The sequence below is a fragment of the Lemur catta genome, chromosome 17 (assembly GCF_020740605.2).
Source record: "Lemur catta isolate mLemCat1 chromosome 17, mLemCat1.pri, whole genome shotgun sequence".
In the NCBI taxonomy this organism is placed as follows: domain Eukaryota; kingdom Metazoa; phylum Chordata; class Mammalia; order Primates; family Lemuridae; genus Lemur; species Lemur catta.
The window spans coordinates 48,668,490-48,693,848 of NC_059144.1; the positions used below are offsets into that span (position 1 = coordinate 48,668,490).

The 25,359-nt window shown below is 39.9% G+C and overlaps 3 protein-coding genes across 8 annotated transcripts in view; 1 reads left to right on the top strand and 2 right to left on the bottom strand.

The window, feature by feature from the left end:
- SYCP2 (synaptonemal complex protein 2) overlaps positions 1–10,732 on the bottom strand; it is a 61,868-nt gene extending 51,136 nt beyond the window's left edge. Inside the window, exons 1-10 of one of the 3 annotated variants that reach the window (XM_045528450.1) lie at positions 10,635–10,732; positions 9,297–9,440; positions 6,690–6,818; positions 5,787–5,891; positions 5,393–5,417; positions 2,293–2,378; positions 1,584–1,669; positions 1,282–1,316; positions 304–446; positions 166–218 (exon numbers count right to left, since the gene is read on the bottom strand). In XM_045528450.1, the coding sequence (XP_045384406.1) occupies positions 166–218; positions 304–446; positions 1,282–1,316; positions 1,584–1,669; positions 2,293–2,378; positions 5,393–5,417; positions 5,787–5,891; positions 6,690–6,818; positions 9,297–9,440; positions 10,635–10,712 (884 nt within the window). In that variant the 5' untranslated portion in view covers positions 10,713–10,732. Of the gene's footprint in view, positions 1–165; positions 219–303; positions 447–1,281; positions 1,317–1,583; positions 1,807–2,292; positions 2,545–5,392; positions 5,418–5,786; positions 5,892–6,689; positions 6,819–9,296; positions 9,441–10,634 lie in introns of those variants that run through there. The other 2 variants (XM_045528448.1, XM_045528449.1) reach the window with 2 other exon arrangements.
- A 5,914-nt stretch (positions 10,733–16,646) lies between these two features.
- PPP1R3D (protein phosphatase 1 regulatory subunit 3D) lies at positions 16,647–20,119 on the bottom strand. Its single transcript, XM_045528461.1, has one exon. It carries the CDS (start codon positions 19,737–19,739, stop codon positions 18,843–18,845), a length of 897 nt encoding a protein of 298 aa, XP_045384417.1. The 5' UTR covers positions 19,740–20,119; the 3' UTR covers positions 16,647–18,842.
- Positions 20,120–20,182: 63 nt separating this feature from the next.
- On the top strand, positions 20,183–24,915 carry FAM217B (family with sequence similarity 217 member B). Of its 4 annotated transcripts, none has more exons than XM_045528462.1 (4): positions 20,183–20,295; positions 21,831–21,942; positions 22,042–22,127; positions 23,519–24,915. In XM_045528462.1, the coding sequence occupies exon 4, from the start codon at positions 23,523–23,525 to the stop codon at positions 24,810–24,812; it is 1,290 nt and encodes a 429-aa protein (XP_045384418.1). In that variant the 5' UTR covers positions 20,183–20,295; positions 21,831–21,942; positions 22,042–22,127; positions 23,519–23,522; the 3' UTR covers positions 24,813–24,915. The 4 variants fall into 4 exon arrangements, 3 of the variants coding, with proteins under 3 accessions (XP_045384418.1, XP_045384419.1, XP_045384420.1); XM_045528463.1 differs by having other exon boundaries at positions 22,046–22,127; XR_006729447.1 differs by lacking the exons at positions 21,831–21,942; positions 22,042–22,127; positions 23,519–24,915 and adding an exon at positions 21,385–21,432.
- Positions 24,916–25,359: the final 444 nt, after the last annotated feature.

Below are 25,359 nucleotides of genomic sequence, written 5' to 3' on the forward strand. Positions count from 1 at the left end.
TTTACTAAATGATGTTATGTATGACATTGTTTTAAAGTAAATATCCATGCACATTTTTACACTCCAACAGAATAAAGTTAAATTTACAATGACCCAACATTGGGTGCTCCCTCTTGAGCTCAATTTCTTTGTCAGTAAATGGTTGTAATACTGCATTAAGCTTACCTTCTCTTGTCTCCAAGCATGCCATTTACAAGGTTGAGAAATAACCTGCAATCCTGTTTTTAAAAAGAGAGAAAGACTTCTTAAACTCACAAGTTTTTAAAAAAGTTAACCAATTTCTGTTATTTTTATATTACTTACTGTTTCAAATTCAGAGTCTTTAATTCTTTTAAATGCATTAGCAATAAAATCCATTGAAAACCATTGACATGCCAATTCTTGTCTTTGTTTTTCTGTGGTCATTCTACATAAAACTTCTACGATGCCAACCTGTAAGTCATAATCTATAAAAAAAATTGTTAATCAATGTTTGATTTAAAATTACGAAAAATAAGTTTATAAGAGTCCATATGTTGTATAAGGCATCAGAATAAGAAAAATGTTAGTGTAATTTATTAATCTTTTGCTATTTTCTTCATATGAATTAGAAATATCTCATTACAGGAATTAAGGCAGCCATGTAACAAGTTTACTAATAGAAGAAAAAAGCGAAATTATAAAAAAAATTTAAACAAAACTTTTAAATATTCAAAGACACTGCCATTTCATTATCACTGGAGTTATAAAATGCAAAATAACTTATACAGTAGTTTGTAAATCACAGAATCTTTGTTTTCCTTTTGTGCAACATATTTATAGTCATCCCAGAGTACTATAAACCATGGTTTATTCTATATGTAAATCACAACATCAAAATCTGTTCATATGAAACAGAAATTTCAAGTCCTTTTATAGTAAATACATTGTTTAAAAACAAGTCTATCAATCCCAAGAATATTAGACCTCCTAATCTCATAGAATACTATTCGAGGAATTTCTTAGCACAAGTAATTCAGATCTTTTGGAAAATTGAGTTATTATTCATAAATCTACCATTAATCACAAATTATGTTTATCTAACTCCTATTGTCATGATAAATTTATTATATTTGTCCCAGTGGTATTTTTAAATTTTTAATAAAGTAATTTTAAAATTGCTTGATTTGTACATGGTTTATAATTCCCTCACATAATCTTACATTACAATGAAAATATCACTTTGATTAAAAGGATATTATATACTAGTCAAGATTATTTATACATTTGGAATAATTTCAAATTTTGGAAAGACATACTTACCTCCAGCATTTAAAATCCTTTCTCCCATACTACTCCTGTGAATTAAAATAACAGATTTTATACTGGACTAATACCAATGAAATAGAAAGTCCTTATGTTTGGGAGAAAAAAAATCTTCACTAAAATTTACAATTGGCTACTATCTCTGACTACTGCAGAAATCACATACATACATTAAATTATATTAAAAAACTACAACAGTTTACCATCGTCAATCATTAATGCAAACTCCTGTTGCCTTATAAGACATTCTTTAAATTCTTGACTTGAACTAATAAAAGAAATATAGTACAAATTATTACATGAGAATTAACATTTCTTGGTTACAGAGAATTTTCCTGGCATCTTGAGGCATTTTGTCCAGCATAGCATTCATTTTTTTTAGAGTCTACAAAAGAAAAAAAGGTAATGCATTAACTTTACATTTAGCCAAAATGAAGTATTTACAGAAATATTCTAGGTACATAAAGTTAGAAGGCTAACATTTTCTTATTCAATGCATTTTGTTCCAGGAATGGAGTGGAGAAAAGAATATAAAGTATAAAATAGTGAATAAAAACAACATAAACCACAGAATATCAAAAGTAGAATGTAACATGATTCCTATACTTAAAGTAGTTACACATTTTTTAATATGACATGTTTATTATTATTCTAAGATGTAAGGAAGCCAAAAAATGATACCTAATTTTTGCTATTATAGTATATACATGTACACACATACACTAATACAGATTATTTTTAGCATTTAAATACTTAAGAATCACTAATGTCTGGATAGTATAATTTATTTTCACTGAATTATATACCCCCACATATGGTCATAAAATTTCAATAAATATTTAGGAAATATGTTCACTATGTCAGACAATGAATTGTTAAGACAACAGAAATATACTCCAAGTAATTTAGTCCAAGATAAAATTATTTTTCTATTTGATGAATTGCTATCAAACTTTCTTCACTTTCTCATTTTTAGGTTTTAAAAGATAATCAAGCAAATGACTTTACCTCTTGCTGAATACAAATATTCACTCTTGAGTCAATAACCAGGGCACAAATTCGAGGTACGAAACTTTCCACTACTTGTTTTTTACCTGAATAAAAGTGTTAAATTATTGATAAATGTTCATTTTAAATCCTTTTAAATGTCAGTCTTTTCTTATATAAGTTAATGAAAAGGATACACTAGTGCATTTCATAAGGCCCTCCCTCTGGCCTGGGCATGAGGAAACATGAAAATTAAATACTAGTTCTGCCATTAACTAGCTATGTGGCCTTGAAAAAAAAAATACTGCTCAACAGATGTGACTGATCTTAATGCTGTCAAAGGAATAATTCCAGATTCAGCTTATTTCACATGAAGTTTTTTTTTTTAGATGAAGTAAATACAGTACAAAAGTGGAAATTTCTATTTTGAGACTTTTACAAAAACTGGCCTAATTTTAAGTCATACCTCAAAAATTCTTACAGACCCATAAAGACCATTAACATATCTTGATCTTGTGAAGCTCTAGATGATTTGAGCTACTTTTATTTTATTTATTTATTTATTTTTTTGAGACAGTCTCGCGCTGTTGCCCGGGCTAGAGTGAGTGCCATGGCGTCAGCCTAGCTCACAGCAACCTCAAACTCCTGGGCTTAAGCGATCCTACTGCCTCAGCCTCCCAAGTAGCTGGGACTACAGGCATGCGCCACCATGCCCGGCTAATTTTTTCCATAATAATTTTTAGTTGGCCAGATAATTTCTATTTTTTTAGTAGAGACGGGGTCTCACTCTTGCTCAGGCTGGTCTGGAACTCCTGACCTCGAGTGATCCATCCACCTCGGCCTCCCAGAATGCTAGGATTACAAGTGTGAGCCACCGCGCACCTGGCCAATTTGAGCTACTTTTAAATTAACCCATTTTCAAAATATGAGGCTTTATAAATGCTAAATATATTCAGAGGAATTTGCTGCATGCCATTTCACAGTACAAGTTTTAAATATAACTTTAAATAGAAATACTGCAACATCAGATATACAACTTTCCAAAGTGACTACATTGAAAGGAAAAAAAATCAGATGGAAAGATACAATGATTTACTTTAAAAAAATCAGTTGAATCACTTTACAATTGCTGGTACTTTAGGACTGTTTTCTCCCTAAAAACTTAAGAATTTAGACTAAATTATTATGTTAATTGCAAAAAATCAATGAAAAGGTAGCATTAGCCATTATTTAAATCAATGAGAATTCTTTTAAAAACATTTTGGCTTTGAAGGAAGCACACAGTTTTATTTACAATTCACCAGCTTCAATTACCAGTCCTAGGTAAGTTTTCTTCCAACCAACATAGAGATAAAAGAACTTGAGTCTGATCGCTTGGCACAAATCACTTGCCAGCCACAAGTGAAAGGATTAGTAGTAACATGTTCTGTATTTTCAGTTTTCCACTGCAAATTTTATTCTATTAGATCAAGGGTTGGCAATCTATGGCCCACAAACTAAATCCAACTAATTGACTGTTTTTGTATGTCTATATTGTTCATCAGCAGGTGCTCTATGGAAAATATTTGAATCTATCATGTTTTATTGAACCAGTGGTGCCAAAGGTGAATTTCATTCATTCTTATGAACTTAGCCATAGTCAGTTATGTGAGTTTTTGTAAGAAATAGAAGTTAAGGGTTATGACTTGCCCTTCCACACAGCAGTCCAATGGCTTAGCAGTGGTAAAGTTTTACTGTGACTTTTGATACTCAGGGCCAAGATTGAAATTTTTCTAAACAAGAATTGTCCTCAACCATTATTACTGAATACTGCCTTTGATAAATAGCATTGGATGCAAAGTTGATAATGTTTCTTAACAAATTGAGCCCCAAATTAAAAGATAAAATAGTGTTTATATGATGAACTTATACTGCAGTAAAGTCATTTTGATAACTAAAGTTACTGGAACGCAAAGCTGTTTTATATATGCCCCAGACTAACAAAAGTTAAAAGAAGCAGCAACATATCCATTCCCACATAAATTCACAGGGGATATCTTTTCCAAGCTTCAATCACAGGTCCAGCAGTGTTTTTGGACCTTGATGTAAATGCAAAGGAAATTTCCGTATTTCAAAATCCATTTAATCATGCAATTCAGAAGCTTCTACGTAACTTTCAATTCAAAGTGATTAATCTGCAATGCAATGACATTCTAAAAGGCAAATATTAAGAACATAATACTATTAAGGCATTCCAAGTGATGAACATGATCAATTAAAATTATGCTCATGAACTGACAGCAGTATTTGACATTATCTGCATGAAAAGATATTTTCTAATGTAATATACATAAAATCTCATTACAAATAAGCATTAACAAATGAACACATGCAATCAACTTTGAAAACAGGGAACACTAACTTTGAAGTCTATGTGAAATGTTATCTTCTCCAAAGGAATACTATTTTCCTCATTAGATCTATATTTCAAAAATTTGTACTCAATTATTATATTTCTTTTTTCTTTTCTTTTCTTTTTTTTTTTTTAGACAGAATCTCACTCTGTTGCCCAGGCTAGAGTGCCGTGGCATGGCATCAAGCTCACAGCAACCTCAAACTCCTGGGCTTAAGCAATCCTTCTGCCTCAGCCTCCCGAGTAGCTGGGACTACAGGCATGTGCCACCATGCCCAGCTAATTTTTTTTCTATATATATTTTTAGCTGTCCAGATCATTTCTTTCTATTTTTAGTAGAGACAGGGTCTCGCTCTTGCTCAGGATGGTCTCGAACTCCTGACCTCAAGGGATCCTCTCATCTTGGCCTCCCAGAGTCCTAGGATTACAGGCGTGAGCCATCGCACCCCACCTCAATTATTATATTTCAATTGCATCAACAAAACATTTGTAGAAGTGTGTTTTCCTTCTTATTACATAAGTACCTACAAATTAATAATATTCTCAATTATTTTTCTCTTGTAGTACAAAGTCTAAAATATTTACTATCAGCCCTTTACAGAAAAAGTTCATTGATCCTTAAATTAGATAGAGTTCCTAATATTAGGACAATACTATAGGAATTGCAAAATTATACTAAAACTCTAACAGCAATTTATTGTTCCAACATAAATAAAATTTTTATTATACCTTCATCATTGACATCATGTATGACCTGAAAAAAAGTAAATATTTAATTTACACTTTATTATCTTCTATTATAAACCATTACAAACAGTATTAAAATGACAGTGGGCGGGACATGGGCAATATATATAACCTGAACTTTTGTACCCCCATAATACACTGAAATAAATAAAAAAATAAAATAAAATGATAGATTACATTTTAACTCACAGCATAATTATTTTTTATCTGTTAACTAACCATTTAATTATATTAACCAGGATAAATACTTTATACAATCTGAACAGACTCATTAATCAATCTGTTAGTGACTTTTACACTCAGGGAATAGAGAACACAAATTGTTTTCTAAATAAACACATGCTTTGTGACATCAGTTAATCAATGAGATTTTTACCATCAAAAGATCAAATAAGTCTTCTATCATATTTATAACAGCTTCATCTTTTGAATTTCTTCGACTTAGAATAATCTCCTTGGATTTTTCAAACCAGGCAACCATGTATAAAAAAGGAATTAACACATTAGTTACTTTGATTCCATTTTAATAATGTATTTATCTATCTTTATATCAACATTAACCCTAAGAATAACGAAACGAAAAATAAAAATTCCAGTATTGTATCAAAATAACTATATGCTTTTAAACATCTTCCTTCCTTTTGTTTTTTCATTGTTGTTAACTCACTATATTTTCCCAATGTTTAAGATGGGAACAGATGAAGTTACCCTTAATTCTAGGTAAGAACCTATTTCCCCCCCCTTCAAATGCCTAATTCAGGTACATTTATGACAGCTGATGAAAATAAATTACCACCACAATTTAGAATATTTTTGTATCATTACTATTTGAAAAGTTTTAGTATTATTTTACCTTAATCAATTCAGACATTGAGTACATACTACATCCCAGGTACTGATCTAGGTGCTGGTTATACAGCAGTGAACAAAACAGACAAAAATCAATATCCTACAGTCTAGCATGGGACACAGATAATAAATACAAAAACAAAGTTAGATAGTAATTAGGAAGAGTTAAAGAGAAAATAAATCAAGTAAAACCTCTAGGGAACCTAATGACCTTACACTCACATGATTATCAAGATGCCTGTGTAAAGAGTTTTCTTGTGACCTTTATATTTGTAAAATACACCATAAATTATAACAAATTTTCTTCTCAAAGTTTTTATATAAAGTTCCCAAGTTTATTTTTTAGCAGTTTAGACCATTTCTTATTTTATTAGAAAGTATATTTTATCATGTTTCCTTCACCTGAATATGTAACATATTCTATACTTATCTTTTGGACTAGTCCTTGTTTTATCATAGTTAGAAGTCCAGCTTGCCCCGATACCCTGATATTTTTGCCATATCTTCCAACAGAAACCAAAATGGTTGAAACAGTTTGGATATTCTTTTTATTAAGTTCCTGAAATGAAAAGTATATATTTAAACTTTTGCAAACACAAAATACTATGAAATAGGCATTGGGCTAGGTACACATATTTCTAATCTTTACAAATCCTGAAAGGTAGCCATTACCCATCATCTCCAAATTGCAAAGGATGAAAGTGTAGTTCAAAAGAGCAACCTCCCCAATGCCACCTAGCCAATGAAGGAAAACTCAGGACAAAAATTAGGATCTGTATAAATTTAAGAAAACTTATACTATGATACAACGAATCAGTTACCTTCCATTCTAAAAAGCTCCATGTATTTACCAGATCCAAGAAATTTTTAAACAATCTCTTAGATTCATAATAAACCTCAAATATGGATTAGATTTTCAATAATCACCTTTTCTCATGTATGAAAATGCCCTAGATATGATAAATCAAATCCAAGGTTTTGGTAGATTTTTTGTTTGAGAGCATCTAGCATTGTCTATGTAACATCAAGAATATGCTGATAGGGTTTTTGTTTGTTTTGTTTAATTATTATGGGTACATAATAGTTGTATACCTTTATAGGGCACATGTGATATTTTGATACAGGCATACAATGTGAATTAATCAAATCAGGGTAATTAGGGTATCCACTGCCTCAGGCATTTATCATTACTTTGTGTTAGAAACATCTCTATTCCACTCTTTAATTAAAGTATACCCTAACTTATTATTGATTATAGTCTATTTTGTGCTATCAAATATTGTTCAGTCTATTTAACTATATTTTTTCCCATTAACCATCCCCACTTTATCCAACCTTCCTGCTACCCTTCCCAGCCTCTCGTAACCATCATTCTACTGTCTCCATCAGATCAATCGTTTTTAATATTTAGCTCCCACATATGCATGAGAACATGTGAGATTTGTCTGTGTTTGCCTTACTTAACATAATGTTCTCCAGTTACGTCTATGTTGTTGCAAATGGCAGAGTTTCATTCTTTTTGTGGTTATATAATACTTCGTTGCGCATATGTACCACAATTTCTTTATCCATTCATCTGTTGATGGACAGGTAGATTCCAAATCTTGGCTACTGTGAATAGTGCTATAATAAACATGGGACTGCAGGTATCTTTTTGATATACTGATTTCTCCTCCTTTGGATATATACCTAGCAGTAAAATTGCTAGGTCATAGGGTAGTTCTATTTTCAGTTTTTTGAGAAACCTCCATCCTGTTCTCCATAGTGGCTGCTCTAATTTACATTTCCACCAACAGTGTACTAGCATTCCCCTTTCTCCACATCCTCATCAGCATTCATTACTGCTGTCTTTTTCATAGAAGCCATTTTAACTGGGGTGAGATGATATCTCATCATAGTTTTGATTTGCATTTCTCTGATGACTAATGACGTTGAGCATCTTTCATATACCTGTTGGCCATTTGTAATGTCTTCTTTTGGGAAATCACTATTCAGATCCTTTGCTTATTTTTTTATTTAGAGTATTTCTTCCTATTGAGTAGGTAGAGCCCCTTATGTATTCTAGTTATTAGTCCTTCGTCAGATAGGTAGTGTGCAAATATTTCTGCCCTTCTTGGGTTGTCTCTTCTATTGCTGATTGTTTCCTTTGCTGTGCAGAAGCTTTTTAGTTTGCTGTGATCCCATTTGTCCAATTTTGCTTTGGTTGTCTGTGCTTTGGGGGTATTACTCAAGAAATCATTGCCCAGACTAATGTCCTGAAATGCTTCAATGGTTTCTTTTAGTAGTTTCATAGCTCCAGATCTTAGATTTAAGTCTTTAATGCATTTTGATTTGATTTGTGCATATGGTGAGAGATAAGGGTCTAGTTTCATTCTTCTGCATATGGATACCCAGTTTTTCCAGCACAATTTATTGAAGAGACTGTCCTTTCCCCACTGTATGTTCCTGGCCCCTTTGTTGAAGATAAGTTCACTATAGATGTGTGGATTTATTTCTGGGTTCTCTATTTTGTTCCATTGGTCTATATTGTCTGGATTTATGCTAGTATCATGCTGTTTTGGTTAGTATGGCTCTGTAGTATAATTTGAAGTCAGGTGATGTAATTTCTCCAGTTTTGTTCTTTTTTGCTCAGGATGGCTTTGGCTATTCTGGGTCTTTTCTGGTTCCATATAAATTTTAGGATTATTTTTTATATTTCTGTGAAGAATGTCATTGCTAGGTTTTTTAAAAAATATAGATCAAGTTGTTTAAACTTCAAACAGATAAACTATTTTTTCCCAGTTTAGGCAACGGTAATCCTATGTAAAATCAACTTTTTGCATATTATATTTGGGAAACAACATTCTAATATGTTCAGACTCCTCAAACAAAAAAAAAATTAAGCAAATGGTGAAATAAGAATGAATTATATACAGGTAAAATTATAAATTAGCTTGCCCAAGCCTTTCTATTTATTTTTTTTTCTGATGGAGTACTTCTTCCTAGAAAATAGAGTTCAATGTAATAATTTTAATAGCCAATCAGCAAAAATATTTACCCTGCATATAAGGTCATCCAACTTGTAGAAAAACCGTTTGCTGCATTTAATCTTCGCATCTTCACAAACAGCAATTTGTAAAAGTGTTCTCAAAGGTTTAAAATCATTTTTTCTTAAAGCATCATCGAGGCATTTTTCCAACTGCTAGAGAAATATAGTTAATGGCACATATATTGAATCAAAACCATAATTAATCACCTTATGCAATGTGGTAATTTGAAAATGGTTTTCACATGAACACTCTCAAATGAGTTCATAAAATATCAATTCACTTACTTAAAAATCCCTTCCCATTATTAAATTTGGAGTAACTGAGTTAGAGATTAACACATTAACTACCATGTGAGTTGTATTTAACTCAAGCTAGTTTTGAGCTGGGACCTTGTGAAGCAAAACCCTGTAGTTGGTTTGTGAAAATCTTCCTTGTTCATGTTCTTACTGTTACAATTAATATTGACAATTTAATTCTAAAAATGTAGATTGCATTGCATATGACTCATGCACAGAAAACAATAAAAACAACAAATTATTAAGGATCATTTTGTTTTAACAAAACACCATGGCCCCAAGGAAAAAAAATTTTTTCTAGTGTAGTAGTCAATGTGTTAGGCCTCTTTGATAATATCAATATCAAGACTCTAAGAAGGGAAAAAAATTTACTAGTATTTCCAATTCATATCTTTTATTGCTAAAGTCATCATTATATTGAAAAACTTGATGAAACAAGTAAAATAAACTTTATAGTAACTAATACTTAACACCATGAGTAAAAATCCAGAGTATCTGACTAGTAACCTCTTCCATTTAAATTGTAAAGAAAAATGCATAAAGACAGGCAAAAGTATCTGTTTGAAACTATACCAACCAACATAACTTAAGCATTTTACCCTTATATTTATAATCTTTACAAAATTTGCCATCCCTGCTACTAAAGTACAACTTCATTAATAAGGAATTTTCATACTGTAATCTGATCATTAAGCACACATGGTAGTGAATTGCATACATGCTAAATAGATTATTAAAATTTACACTTTGCCCAAATGTAAATATCTTAAAAATTTAAAAACTTGACAAATATCCAAGTATAAACTATACATTATTTAGTTCATAATTCTTTTCAATGGAAAACATATGTAAACAACCAGCATCTTTAATACTTCACAAATATTCTTATAGCTTTTAAAATGTATCTGTTGAATAAATGAAAAGACTCTTATTTAAATTACTCTACTAGTGACCATTTCATAAAAAACATGGATAGAGCTGAATACCTATAAGTAAACAAAAAGTGATTTTAGGAATTAAAATGCTTCCTTTTGGGCTAGGACTACCTACCTGGAGATCTGGTCTTATTGGCATTTTGAGTGCATTTAAGAACAGCAGGACAAAACAAACACCTATAAAAGAAAACATATTTTCTGTGTCTTACAATCTGTTCATGTATTTACAGTTTAAAGATCTTAACACATAAATAAGCACTATTGTTTATACCAAAGGCAATAAATATTGTCTAAGTTCCTCACTGGACATTTTCTTTTCCTGAGTATCAAATTACACATTTGAGTCTAGTTGAAGAAGTTTCTAGAGAAAAGCTTGAAGATCACTTATTCAAGCCCTCTCTTTTTATAAGATTCCTTAATGTCAAAAGTCCTGCCAAAAGGTCATGAAGCTAGTGAGTGAAAGAACACAAACCTGGATCTCCCTCACAAGTGATTCCTGCTATACTTGTTCCATCTTTGGGAACAAGAAGAAAAATACTCTTGAATTAATGTGTCAATTAAATTCAGGCTATTAAAATATTCAAGAAGGGAAGAATATGTAAATACATCAACAAAGAACAGAATCAAAATATACGAAGAAAGGAGCAAGAAAAAGATCACCTACATACATTTCATATGTCCAGGAAGGTGTTCAGGAAAGGAAGAACCCCCAGTTTCTGGCTGAATGCCCAAATTAAGGGGAGGACATCACTTTCCCAAGATGCTTTGGGTCTCTAAAGACCATGAGATGCAAATAAAAACGACCATCACAAATTACAATATGGCTTTTTAATAGAAAATATTCTCAAGGTTCAAAAACAGATTCCATGCTCATGAATACAGGGCCACAAATAGATGAGTTACTTCAAACAATCCTATTGAGTGTGTTTCTGATCAGGGGAAACATAAAGGTCATTTAATTTTCCCTGCCGTTAACACCTAAGGGATTAACATTATTTTTGGCAAGAAAATGCATATCATTGCTATAGTTATCCTCAAAAATCCTATATGCCTATTTCACTTTGTTGAATGTGTGTATTTTGACTGTCCTTTTTGGTACGAAGTACCAAACATTCTGAAAGTAACCATGTGTCTGAATGTTTGGTAACTTCTGGTAGGACATAAATAACTAAACTTTGAAAAAGAGTGATGGCATTGGGTAAAAATTTAAATGTGTATACCATATTACACAATAGTTCTACTTCTAATTCACATAAACTCAAAAATACAAAGGGAGTATAAAAATATTTTGCAGCATTGTTACTAATATCAAGAAATTGAAACTGTCTCTATGTCAATGTGGTGGGGGAGGAGGTGGATAAACATGAAATGTAGCATAGTGATACAACTGAATACAGTAGCTGAATGTAAGGAACAAGATCTTTATCTCAGAATATGGTATCTCAAACAATACAGAGCCAAAAAAGTTGTGGAATGAAGCATATGGAAATGACTTTTGTAAAATTTAAAATATACACAATAAAAGACTATATACTGTTACCAATGTGTGTAAGAATACATGGTACTTTAAAAGGATACACATATTAGACCTATGAACATGGATAATTTGCACAAGTAGGATAAAAAGCCTAGGGATAAGGAATAAAATTGACCAAAAGAAGAAAAAAAAATTTCTTTGGAGGAGTATAATAAAGCATGGTCCCTGGACCAATTACATTATACCATATTGAGAATACAATGGATCAAATTAATCCAGTTCTACTGCCTAATGTTCCAAATACATTCATATATATCCCTTCAATCGCCACCACCCTTAGGACAGGACAAAAGGGGCCCCTGCCATGGGCTCTATATAGTGCAATCTCTCTTTCTCTTTTTCTCTCTTAAAAAAAAAGAGCACGCAGCTATTTCTATTCACTCAGAATCCAATACTAAGCACTAGCTCAGTCCTATGACCAAGAACATATTTATTCATTCTCCAACTTACACCCTTCAGGACCCAGAGAAACACATCCTTTGCCTGTGCCTTTGAAGGAAGAGGACTGCAATTAATTACACGATTCTGTTTACTTTTGCGTATGTCAGACATCTTCCACAACGAAAGTTTAAAAGAGTCAGGGAGAGAGTGGAAAGCCATAAATGAATACAGAGAAGGCTGCAGGTTGTGCTAAAGCTAATATTTTAGTCTCTGCTTCAGAACGAAGGTACCATTTGAGCAACGTAAGTGCTTAGGTAACAGAAAAAAACATTAACTGACAAACTCCTTCTCTGGCAGAACAAAAATGTAGTTGATTCTTGCATAACAAAGTATTACTTCCTAACAGTGCCAAATGTCCATTTTCTTGCTTCTCTTTGTATTCCAGTTTGTGACTCTGGAAATACTAGCAAATTCGTGCATGGTATTTACAACAGTAGCGTATGGTGGTTCAGGAAAATTTTGCAATTCATTACTATTTAATTTACATATAGAGGCCTAGACATAAACTATATGAGCATGCTGTGGATGCTACAATGGCAGTTAGATGGCAAGCAAACACCAGAATGGTGAAGAAGTTTGATTCTTCTTTTTCCTTCTTTCCGGGAGGGGGGAGGAGGGGGAGGGGAAGGGGGAGGGGAAGGGGGAGGGGGAGGGGGAGGGGGAGGGGGAGGAAAGGGGGGAAGGAGGGGGAGGGGGAAGGAGGGGGGAGGGGGGAAGAGGGAAAAGGAGGGGGGAGGGGAGTCATTCCCGGGCTCCGCCCTTCCCCAAGCGGAACCAACGCGGGCCAGGTGAGGCCCCTACATCTCTCAGGTACTTAACACTGTTGCCAAAGCCAACCAACACAATGGGGATAAGCCCTGCGGAACAAAGTCGCACCACACCTGATGCGACTGTCCCCACCTTCAGCAGGAAAACACTCACAGGCACCCCGAGCGGGGGTCCCCGGGGGCCTCCCCAGCGCGCAGCAGGGCCCCGCTCCCGCTGCCCGCATTGCCCGGCCCCGCCCTGCGCTCGACCCGCGACTCCCTAACGCCGCACGGGAGACCCCCCCGCGCCCTCCCCCCGGCTTTCCAACGGCCACCGCGCGTCGCGCCCGTCCCTCCCAGACCAGCAGCGACACAGTGGAGCCTCCGACAGGCGGGGCGGCGCAGGCCACCCCGGGCCCGCACAGATGCTGAGGGAAGGCCTCGCGCCGCGCCCCGCCGGAATCCTCCCCGGGCCGGCGCCCACGCCCGCCCACGAACTCCGCACGGCCAGCCCCGGCGACCCCCGCTCGGCCCGAGGGCCGCGGAACCGCCGCCCGACCCGGCGGCCATTTCCACAACGGCTCCGCCTCAACCGTCGGAGGCCGCCCACCCGCCGAAGCCGCACCCTCCCTCCGCGCCCTGCCCTCAGGGATGCCCACCCGGGCGCCGGGCTAAACCTGCTGGCTGGAGAGGGGCTCCTGCATCGAGTCCTCGAGAACCTCCACAGCGGCCGCCGGCCGTCGCCTCTCCTCACCTCAGGGACCGCCGCGGCGTCTCAGGCGGCCAACGGAAGGCGGGAAGGGCCCGTCCAATCGGCGCCGCGTCTAGTCGGTGGTGCGTCCAATCAGCGTCAGCGCCAGCCAGGCCCCGCCCCTTGTGCCAGTCCAGGTGCCTTGGTCGCCCGAGGCAGAGGCCCCGCCCGCGGCTCCCCGGGGTAGGCCGTCTCCGCACGTCCCCGCCGCGCTCCCGGGTGAAGGCGCCGGCAGAATCGCCCCCAGGCCTCCGGCTCCCGCGGGCTGCGGTGACCCCGGGGCCGTCCGGGGACCGGCGCGCCGGGGTCTCCAGACAGGTCCGCGGACGCGGCCTGGCTGCCCCCGGAGGCGCCTGTGGGGCGGGCGGGGAAGCGTCAACATCGTACTCCTGGGCGCTCTCCCCTGTTGTCACCTGAAGTATCAGCGCCCATCGAAGCCAGGGCTGCCTGCGGTGCAGCGACCGCGAGCCACCCGGAAACGGGCAGGGACGGCGACAGGCCCCGGCAGCTGGAGAGCGGCCCGCTGGGCCTGTGCGGACCGGGCCCGCTTTCTACCCCGGGACGCGCTTCCCGCGCTGGGACGTGCTGCGGGGGCCGGGCGGGGCTGCCCTTCTTAACGGCTCCCTCGTTACTCAGGCCTGGGCCGGCATCAGCCGGAATCGCCATCCGCTGTTGCCTGTGGACCGGCAATCACGAGCTGTTTCTCCCCCTTTTTAACTTACATTACAAGTAATACTGCAGTAAACAACCTTTGGGTTATCCAACATTTGTTTGGGTAAATTTCTGAAAGTAGAATTGCTGTAGCTAAGGATATGTAGAGTTAAACTTTTTACAGATGTGGCCAAATCAAAATTTAAAATGTTTTAGTATCACCTGCACTTCCTAAAAGGCACCACCTGTTTAAAAATACGGGGTTATAATTTAAATGTGCAGTGGAAAGCAATTGGAAAAATTAACACGAGGGAATAGAATTAAAACCTCAGCTGAGCACCGAGGCAGATGAAGTCACGTAGAATAATATAAACTCACAAAAGTGTGTTTAATGTTCTGCTTAGCCAGCATTACAGACTTCTTGACAATTCTGTAACTACTTCATTGAACTTAATTTTGAGTTCTTAATTGCTTAATTCAGAGCTTACAAATTACAGGTGCAACCTAATGTACAGGGATTCGGGGGAATTTTATATACTCAAAGTTTTCATTGTTTTTGAATTTGCTTTTGAATTATTCACACATATGTGTTAATAATGTATAATACAAAATGTAAGACGACCATAGAGTGTGTCAACCTCATGACCTGACAATTTTGCATAACTATTTTCACAGGTAGTTTTCCTCTAATAGATTTAAGATCCTTCATGATGGAGTTGAGTGCACAGAAATTTTAGTAATAAACTTCAAAAATTAACAGTAGTGATTTTTCACCTTGCCACTTTTTACTAAAGAGAAAGCTGTTAGAGCCCTTTTTATTGTTTCATGTGTTCAGAACGTCTAGAATTGTTTGGTAAACATCAATAAACTACAACATGGAAGAAGAAAGTATATTACTCACTTTAATCTTATTTGAATTGTCTTTTAAGGGCTTTACATTGTAGTGTTTGATGAAAAACCTTATCAATCACAATCAAAATTTGGCTTTCAATTAAATTTAGCAAGCACTTACTGGGAACATTGTATTAATATATGCCATGTCACAGGCAGAGAGAGCATGAACTTTGGTATATGTTTGAATGCTCAGTTTGCTACTTACCAGCTGTGGGACTTTAGGTGAATTACAATCATGTGTCCCTTAATGACAGGGGATACATTCTTAGAAATGTGTTGTCAGGCAATTTCATCACTGTGCAAACATCATAGAGTGTACTTACACAAACCAAGATTGTGTAGCCTACTATACACCTGGGCTGTATGGTATGGCCTATTGCTCCTAGGCTACAAATCTGTACAGCAGGTTACTGTACTAAATACTGTAGGCAATTGTAACACAATGGTTAAGCATTTGTGTATCTAAACATACAAAAGGTCCAATAAAAATATGGTATTATAATTTTATGGAACCACCAATATATATATATAGTCCATTATTGACTGATATGTCGTTACATGGCCCATGACTATACTTAAATCTGAGTTTCATTCTCTTCAGCTAAGAAAATGGAGATATTGCCTACCAGGTGGCGTAATTTTCAGAATTAAATGAAATCCAATACATAAAGCACCTAGCACTGTGGCCAAATAAGGGAGGATACAATAAGTGCTAGTTTCCTTGCCTCTATGTTCAAGGTGAGGGTCACAAACCAAGGGGGGGAAGGCAGACACCTGCTAATGACTCCATACACAAGTGCTATAAGAGAGGTACAGTAATTATCACATCCCCTGTGTTCCCCTAGAGCTTTTATCTCATGTAATGCTGACCTGGCACATAGGATTGTTCCTTCCATTTCTCAAAGACATACACAACTCTGCTACTGAAGCTGAGGCACAATTGTAAAATTTATTTTTCTTGCCAAGGCCCGATATTAATGTTTTTAGAAGGGATAAAACTTATGTATGAAATGATTTAAATAATCAAGAAGTTTCTAAAGCTTTGTCTTCTGTAATTAGACCACAAGAAAAAACAACATAGTCCAGCTTAATAGAAGAGCCCACAGCCATTTTTTCACATGTACTTTAATACTTAGGCTTGCATAAGATCATTTTAGATGACATTAAGATACATTTGGGTAAACAACCGAGCAATTGCACAATCCACTATAAAATTTTAACATTTAAGCAATATAACTGTGTTTTAGGTTCTGAAAGTTCTCAAGCTGTTCTCCAGCTTCTTTATCAACTAGGCAAGTATATTTAAGCTTTTAAATTTCAAAATGTTGATATTTTTAAAAAGGCACCTTGAAGTTCTCTCAATATTGAAGCTATAACATTTCATAACTTTGTATTTCATGACCTTTTTGGCAAGTGACTTTCACACAGATTATAAGATTCTCTACACACCTTTAAACAACAATACAGTTGGCAGCTCTCATACCTGAATATTCTGGACAACTGTCATGAACTCTGGGCGGGGCCAAGGGCCTAGCAGCCAAGGCCCGCACAGGCTTGCTGACCTATTTGGACAGTTTGTTAAATAGCAGGAAATGCAACCAGGCTTCTCTCTCCCCTGCATGTCAATGCACTGCACAGTGCTAATAGCCAGAGCTTGTGCAATTTAATCACAGTATTTTAGATCAAAATTCAGTGTTCTTAGATCAAAAGAAACCCATCCTTGTTCTTGGAATTTTAAAAACACAAAGGCTGCAATTATCAATAACAAATGAGTTAAAAGGCAAAATGCATCCTTTAAATATCCTTCACTGGTGACAGATATCACAAAATTGATCACACTAGTTTCAAGTGTAGCATAAAGAGACTTCACAAATTGGAGATCTTGTCCATTTTGGCTGCGTTTTTCACACCTCAGTTCTAGCACCTGTTGTCAGAGAGACCACTTCTCAGCACCAAAAGATCCCAGCAGCTCCTCAATGGGAGTTTTAAGGAACTGCAGCACTCTGCAGAGGACTGTGGTCACAACTAATTGGAGGTTTAAAAAACTAATAAAAGCATTTAGTATTTTAAAACTGGGCAACAAATCCAGAAGATGGTAGAAACTCTCCTATCTGAAGGCACAAAGAACAAAGTTGGCAGGTAATTGATAAAAACATGACATATAAATGCAATTTAAAACAATTTAAAAGTATAAATATTTGTGAATTATTTTTCCTCCAGTGCTCTGGCTATTGCTGAAAACACCTTCTAGTTCCACTTGGTAACTGGACTCCGAAAAAATGAATGCTGGAATTTTCTGATGCTTAGGAAGAAATAAAAAGAGGCACCTTAATCATCAAAAAGGTAATTGCAAAGGGTACTGTTGCCTGAAATCCAATAGTCACCTGAAAATTGAAATAACTTAAGGCAGGATTTCTTTAAATGTTTAGGTAGTTTCAAACCCAAACAGAATGGTCTGATAATATGTAGATACGTAATTCTCAAACATACAAGAGAAATACATGAAATCAGAAGAGTGACTGCAGAGAAAGGATTGTTTTGTTAGTTTAAAAGTCTGAAGCTTTTTTTCTCCTCAGCTGTTGATGTAGGAGACACAGCCTAACCAGGGCAGCCTCAATGCCCAAGAATGGTTGTGTGATGACTGATGAGACATAAATTTCTTGCCTATTAATAGTTTCCAGTGTTAGAAGGCTACAGACATTGGCAAGCAAACGTGGTCTCAGGTTTTCCTTGTCCTGGGGCAGGAGTGCCAGGAGGGGCCACGGTGGGGGTCACACTGCACGTTCTGTTTACATAGAGCACAAACACACAACAGAATTGACCTTTTTGTAAGCTTATTAAGTCTAGAATGTTCCTGTGGCGGCATCCACTATGGGCGAAAGATCCCAGCAGCACAATAATAAATAACAGCTACGTTTAGAGAAGCACATTCAGGACACATGCAAAAGGCCTTCCTAGCAGACTCAGGCCTTTAAAAAAAACAAAACCCTGCCTAGGCCCTCCTCGGAGGGGCCAACACTCCCATGCACCTACCCACGTACCGCCCTCTCGCAACACATTACACAGTTCAACTTGGCCTGCTGGCCACCTGAGGCTACCTTTTAGACCAAGTGACACAGACATTTCAAGTGTAAGACAAGATGGGCCATTGCAGTGAGACCTAGCAGCAGGAATCGAAGTCAGACGACTTGGGGGGTGGTGGGGGGCAGGGAGAACAACCCCTAGATGCGAGAGCCCATCACAGAAATGACAGCAGGTGCGGCTTAGACGCGGAGGCTCCAGGTTCCTGGCCCCCCGCGCAGCTCAGATGAAGTGGATCCAGCTCTCTTCGCACTCCCCGCGTGGCATATGCAGTGCGTGGCTGCGACACGTGAGGCTGTAGTCGCGGCTGTCGTTGTTGTCCCAATACTCAGCACCAGCCACTCGGTAGCGCAGCGCGAAGTGCACGCGTGAGCCAAGCTCCAGCAAGAAGGGCGGCACCGGGAAGCCAAAGGCGAAAACGTCCTCCGTGCCCTCGGCACCCGCGGGCCCGCGCCAACGTGCCACCGCTTCGTGGGCGCTGCGCCAGCCAGAGAAGGTGTAGCGCACGGCCACCTGCTTCTCGAAGGCCACGTTGCTCACGCGCACGGTACCGCTGATACCCAGGTCCGAGCAAGTGACACGCTCCAGGCACACAAGCTGCCGCCGCAGGCGCTCCTCAAAGTCTGCGGCCTCGATGGGCGGCGGGAAATCGGGCACCAGGCACTGCAGGGTGAACTCCAGGTCCTGGCTGCTGCAGCACAGGTCCGAGTTGATGGCGAGCCGCGACAGCACGTGCAGCGGCACCGACGGATCGTCTCCCGCGTTGAACACCTTTACCTGCGCCAGCTCCAGGCCCAGCGCGTCGGCGAAGCGCACGCGATGCTGCCGGCTGCAGCCGGGCCGACACGCTGCGCCCGGCGCGCCCGCGGCCTTCTGGCGGCGCTCGGGGGAGCAGGGCAGCGAGCGCGCCCGCCGCAGGATGATGGGCCGCAGGTGGGGATCGCAGCCCGACGGCGCCCGCACGGGCCGCGGTGCGCAGCCCGGGCTGCCCGGGGGCCGACAGGGCCGAGGCTCCGGGGCCGCGCCGTCGTCCAGGTCCGAGAGACAGCTGCAGCTCCGGGGGGCCGGCTTCCGGGACCCCAGGGCGGGCGAGATCGCGGAGCCTGGGCCCCGTGACATGGCCCAGCAGCCGTCGCAAGACAGGGAGGCAGAACCGAGGGGCAGCCTCCGACCTGTCCCGGCCGTGCTCAAAAGCCGCTGAGTCCCCGCGGCGTCTGCGACCTGCTGGGCACCCCGGGAGCCCGCTGCGCTCGCCCCTCGCCCGCCACCCTGCCCTGGAGTCCTGGCCTACGCCGTCCGGTTCTTGCAACCTAAAAAGAGCTTGCTTCTAAACGGGCGACTTCTTTCTCTCGCGGAAGCTCCCCGAGGCCGTCCGGGAAGCGCGGGGTGGCGCCTCTTTTTTTTTTTTCCTTCCTCCGAGGTTCTTACCAGAAGGCCGCGTTCCGGGCGGCCCCTCCCACCTTCCCCGTCGGCCGCGTAACTTGCCCGGCTGCCGCGGCACCGGGCGCCACTTCCCGGAGTGCCTCGCCCCGCCCCCGGTGACGCCGCCCGCCCCTGCCGCAGCGCGCCGCAGTCTGGGCTCCCGGAGGCCCCGTCACGTGTCCGCTGCGGCCGCGGGACGGGTCTGATCAATTTCTGCCTGCATCTGCGTGGACGCTGCGCCCACCGACCGGAGGTAGTGTCTGCGCAGGGCAGGACGAGGAGGATGCATGCTGCGTGTCTTTGGCTTTATGGCTAATGGGGGGGGGTGGACAAGCCCGGCCTCGCCAGGGGCCGGTCCCCGGTGATTTTCAGCATGCAAGCGGGACACCTCTTCGGACACGAGCACCGCACCGGGGGCCCCAGCCCGGCGGGGGGGCCTCGCTGCGCGGGGAGGGGTCATGTCCACGCTGCACCCACGGGGCTCGGCCGCGACAGGCCGCGGGTTCCTGGGAGGGTGGGGGCCGCGCGGCCTCGGCCCGCCCCGGCGCGGTGCCAATAGGAAGGCGGGCAGCAGGAGTCAATGCCCTGGAACGGATCTTGCAGCTGCCCTAATCGGCCTTTGGCGCTTGGGGAGCATTTTTCTAGATTGAATCTCTGATTTTTAGTTTTACTTCCGTGGGAGCCGGAACCAGGGAGCCTGCGAGCTTGTTTTGTGCATCCTCAGGGCCCTGCGGGCGTTCGTTTCTCTCACCCAGTAACTCTGCACAGGCCTTTGCTGTAAGGCTGTCAGGTGTAACCATACAGGCGCGTTTTCTAGGGAGCAGTTTGGGGCCAGGCATTCCATCGAAGTTTTCTTTCTGCTGTCCAGAAGGACAAAGATGAAAAAAAACCAGACTAATGAAAGAACATGACTCTGGTAAAGAACATTTTCCACATCTAAAGTGAGTCAAGCCTGTTGATTATGGTATAATTCATTAATTATGAGGCCCCCCTCCCGTGTGATTTTATTACCATCGTATATAAACCAACTAAAGGCTTACGGGATCTTTGTGGAAAAAATACAAGAAAGTTTCAGAAAGCAAATTAAAATCTTCTATAATCCCACCTCTTCTATTTTACAGAGGCAGGAGAAGTTTAGCAGAGAGTGGTATTCAGTTTCTCATCAGTGCACTTTTAATAAGCCACTCTAAATAAGAGGGAGTAACAGTGACCTGTGGTATGGGTCAGCAACGCTTCCCAAACATTATATAGTATGTAATATGTATTCAAAATATGTATTCACAAACATTATATAGCATATAATATGTATGTATATATGGAAACCCTTTCTTCCCCCCTGCAGTTTCAGCTCCATGAAAACCGGGACACGTGCATAATCCCTGCCATTTCCTAGGTACTTTTGTAATTATTTGTTGATTGAACATGGGAGCTTTGGAATAACACTTGACCTTATTTGGCCTCCTCAATTCCCTCAGCATATTTCCAAGGAGATTATACGTGTGTGTTGTATAGGGAGAGAGAGGGGTAGAATCCATTTACAGTATTTATAGTAGTATGATCCTGTTATCTAATAGCTACTATGGTAAACAAATAAGCAGAAAAGACTAAATTGTAAACGTAAGATAATATCTCCCTCCCCCAATGTTTCACAACTCAGAATACAAACTACTCCATGGTCATAGCCCCAACATTTCAATGCTGTGCCAACAGCATTGTGTTGGTTTTCACTTAAAAAAAATGATGGTGGACCATCTGCAATCAGTACTGACAGCACTCTGTTGCTTCTAGTTCCGGTGGTGAAGAGTCCTTTCCAAATATAAGAGGAATAAAGAAGTCACCTCCCCAGCTGTCATCATCTTCCAACAGATTGAGCAAGAGTATTTTCAGCACTATAGAAAAGGTGATGTAAACTTAGAAGAAAAATGTTAGATTTGTTCTGGTTTTGTTTGTTTAGTGTGTATGTGTTCACAGTATTTATTACTGCATGCCTGTTTTTTAGACAGTCCATCAAACCGTAGATGATGATCAGCCGTGTGATTTTTTCAAGAAAAGGAATAGGGTGAATGAATCTCATCAGAAAAGCAGGTAAATAGTTTTAGTATAATTGTTTTATCTTGCAAAAGGCACATTGTCTCAGTTCTCTAGATTGAATATGTGGACTTAAAGTCTGTGGATAAGAAATATACATTTATATTTTTTATCTGGCAAAAATGAATGTAAAAGTGGTTTCAAGCATTATTAATTGGTAAGGACTCCAGAGTTCATAATTCTGGCAGTGTTAGCAGAACCTATAATTTTGGGCAAGTCCCTTATTTACCTTTCTATGTTAGTTTCCTGTGATATAAGAGGATGCTGATAATAATTAACTCTATGGATACACACTGATAGCTAGGAGAAAACAAAAGTTCTAGCAGCGTTAGTTACGAATCCTGAATAATGGCTGTTCCTTCATTTTTTCATTCACTCATTCAACATTTGTCAAGCACATGTTGTACTTTTGGCAATGATATAACATTCTCCTTATTTATTAATTAAGAAGTAATATGTTTTTGAATAATTGCTTAGTTTGGTTAAAACCACTGGGCAAAATGAACCTCTGAGGTTCCCAGAAAGCACGTTTACCACCCACTTCTGTTCATCCCATCTGACTTATATTACAGAGACGTGGTATTGATATTAGTCAAATGCTATGTTCTTGGTAAATAATTGAAAAGAAGATATTTTCAACTCTGATGTGAGATTGTGCCTCAGAATAAATCACCCCAGAAAGAATCAGTTGCTGTAGTGGTGATGCTCACAGTGCTATTTCCCTTTCCCTGCCACTCACAAGCTGGCCTTAACTCTGTGTTTTCATCATAGGATTTTATGTCTGTCCTTTTTATACAATTTTCCCAAGTGTGTTTCCTGTTTGAAAACATTTTAATAAACTTTTTGTGTAAGGTATAGGGTGTATATGTTGCACTTTTACATATTAAGATTTTTCTTGGCTCAGAATCACCACTGATCAGTGATTAAACTCTGTAAAACTTGCATTTTATATCACATTTATATCGAATTTAAAATAGGCATATGAAAGAAAGCTGTGGATTTTACTTCTAAATGTTATCAAATACTGTTGATCATTAATAGAACAGACCAAAAGTTCTATGATAGATTTTTTTTAAACTTGTGTTTTTCAAAGTATACACAATTGGTCTAAAACTATAAAACAAGCACTTTGATAAATGTTAATGTTTGCTATAAAATGAAATCCATACATTTACATGTATTATTATATAATGTTTCTTAAATAGAGTATTACATGGAAAAATGTTCTGTAAAACTACTTCTGTAAGGACTTTGGAGGCCTTAAGTTTTCTAATGCCTTATAATAGCTGATCAAAAAAGTGTGAGTAGTGGATTCTTCTCATTTGTTTAATTATAGCCAGACCATTTTTTGTCATAGGTAGTAAGAATTGCAGTTTTATTTTTCACAGCAGTATGAATGCTGGCCTATCTTGGAATAAAGTACAGCATCCAGAAAGTTCTGCAGGAAAAAGACAGAGTCAGCCTGAAGGGCGCCATGTTTCTTCCCGGCTGAGAAGGAGCCTTGTGGGTGGCTCTCAGCCAGCTGAGAGTAAACTTAAAGGAAGTGTTTCCCCAGAAGGAAAACCCGAGAGGGATCTGCTTGGACCCACGTGTCAGGGGGCCTCAGGGAACAGATTATTTCTTGACTTTCAGTCAATGAAAATCATGAAAGAAGATGCTGATGAAGACAGTGCTAGTGATCTCTCTGACTCGGAGAGAGTTCCCATCCCCCCTTCTCCCCTCACGCCTCCAGATCTGAATCTTCGAGCTGAAGAAATTGATCCAGTGTACTTCGATCTTCACCCCGGCCAGGGCCATGCCAGACCTGGGTACTATTACCCTGATTTCCTCCCCCCCCCTTTTAGCTCCTGGGACCTACGGGATATGGCCCTGCTTCTGAACGCAGAGGGTAAAAGCGAAGCCGTGCCACGAGCCGGAGGACTGCTTGGGAAATATATCGACAGGCTTGTCCAGCTCGAGTGGCTGCAGATCCAAACTATACAGTGTGAAAAAGGGAAGGGGGCCAAAGCAAGGCCCCCCGCCACCCCAGGGACTTCAGGGGCTCTGAAGAGCCCTGGGAGGAGTAAGCTGATTGCTAGCGCTCTGTCCAAGCCACTACCTCACCAGGAAGGGGCTTCAAAGTCAGGCCCTTCACGAAAGAAAGATGTTCACCATGAAGTCCGTCCATCATACTACACGTTTGAGGCTTCCCCCAAACCCAGTGATATACGGGGTAGTAGCAGGTTATGTTCTCAGAAGCAAACCCTTGAAATGAGGACAGAAGAGAAGAAAAAAAAATCAAGTAAGAGTACAAAGCTGCCGCGTTGGGATTTGTCCTGCAGTGACAGCTCTAAGGTGGAAGTCAATGGTAACATTCGAATTCCCAGACAGTCAGCCGTGATTCTGGACTCAGCGGACTCCTGCAAGGCCACCAGAACACAAGCACATGCAAATCTTAAGAAAAAGGGAAATGCAAATAGCTGTGGTCGTGCCAGTGTATCCAGTGAGAAAAAACTCAAAACAAATGGAGTGAAGCCAGCCAGTGTATCCAGTGAGAAAAAACTCAAAACAAATGGAGTAAAGCCAGCCAGTATATCCAGTGAGAAAAAACTCAAAACAAATGGAGGAAAGCCAGCCAGTATATCCAGTGAGAAAAAACTCAAAACAAATGGAGTAAAGCAAAACACATACAAATTAAAATGATACCTGAAATGATAAATTGCAAAGACCTGCAGATACACAAATAGTGGAGCTCTTCCAGAAGTTATGATACTGTGAATGTTAAGAAATTTTATGATTACTGACATTTAAGTTGTTGATTGGCTCTTTTGTCTACCCCCATTTCCACCCCCAGTAGATTATTTTCAAAGAGAGGTGTCTTTCAATAAGCCTTTGTTTGTGTTAACAGTCTTAAGCAAATGAGAGCCCCCTAAAAAATAATCTAAGCATGTGCCATATAAAGGAATAAAATGGCAACTCTCCAGGGGAAGAGTCAAAGAAGCTTGCCTATGCAGAACTGATGGTGATGTTTAGCTCCCCATTTCATTTGCACATAAATGTGTAAAATATTGCATGCTGTTTTTTTTTTTTATTTTTTGAGACAGAGTCCCACTTTTGCTGCCCAGGCTAGAGTGCAGTGGCATCATCATAGCTCACTGCCACCCCAAACTCTGGGGCTCAGGCAACCCTCCTGCCTCAGCCTCCAAAGTAGCTGGGACTACAGAGTAGCTGGGACTATAGGCAGGCGCCA

What these genes read in the sequence shown, in the direction of transcription:
- PPP1R3D (XM_045528461.1), bottom strand. Translation starts at nt 19,739, where the DNA reads ATGTCACGGGGCCCAGGCTCCGCGATCTCGCCCGCCCTGGGGTCCCGG.
- FAM217B (XM_045528462.1), top strand. Translation starts at nt 23,523, where the DNA reads ATGAATGCTGGCCTATCTTGGAATAAAGTACAGCATCCAGAAAGTTCT.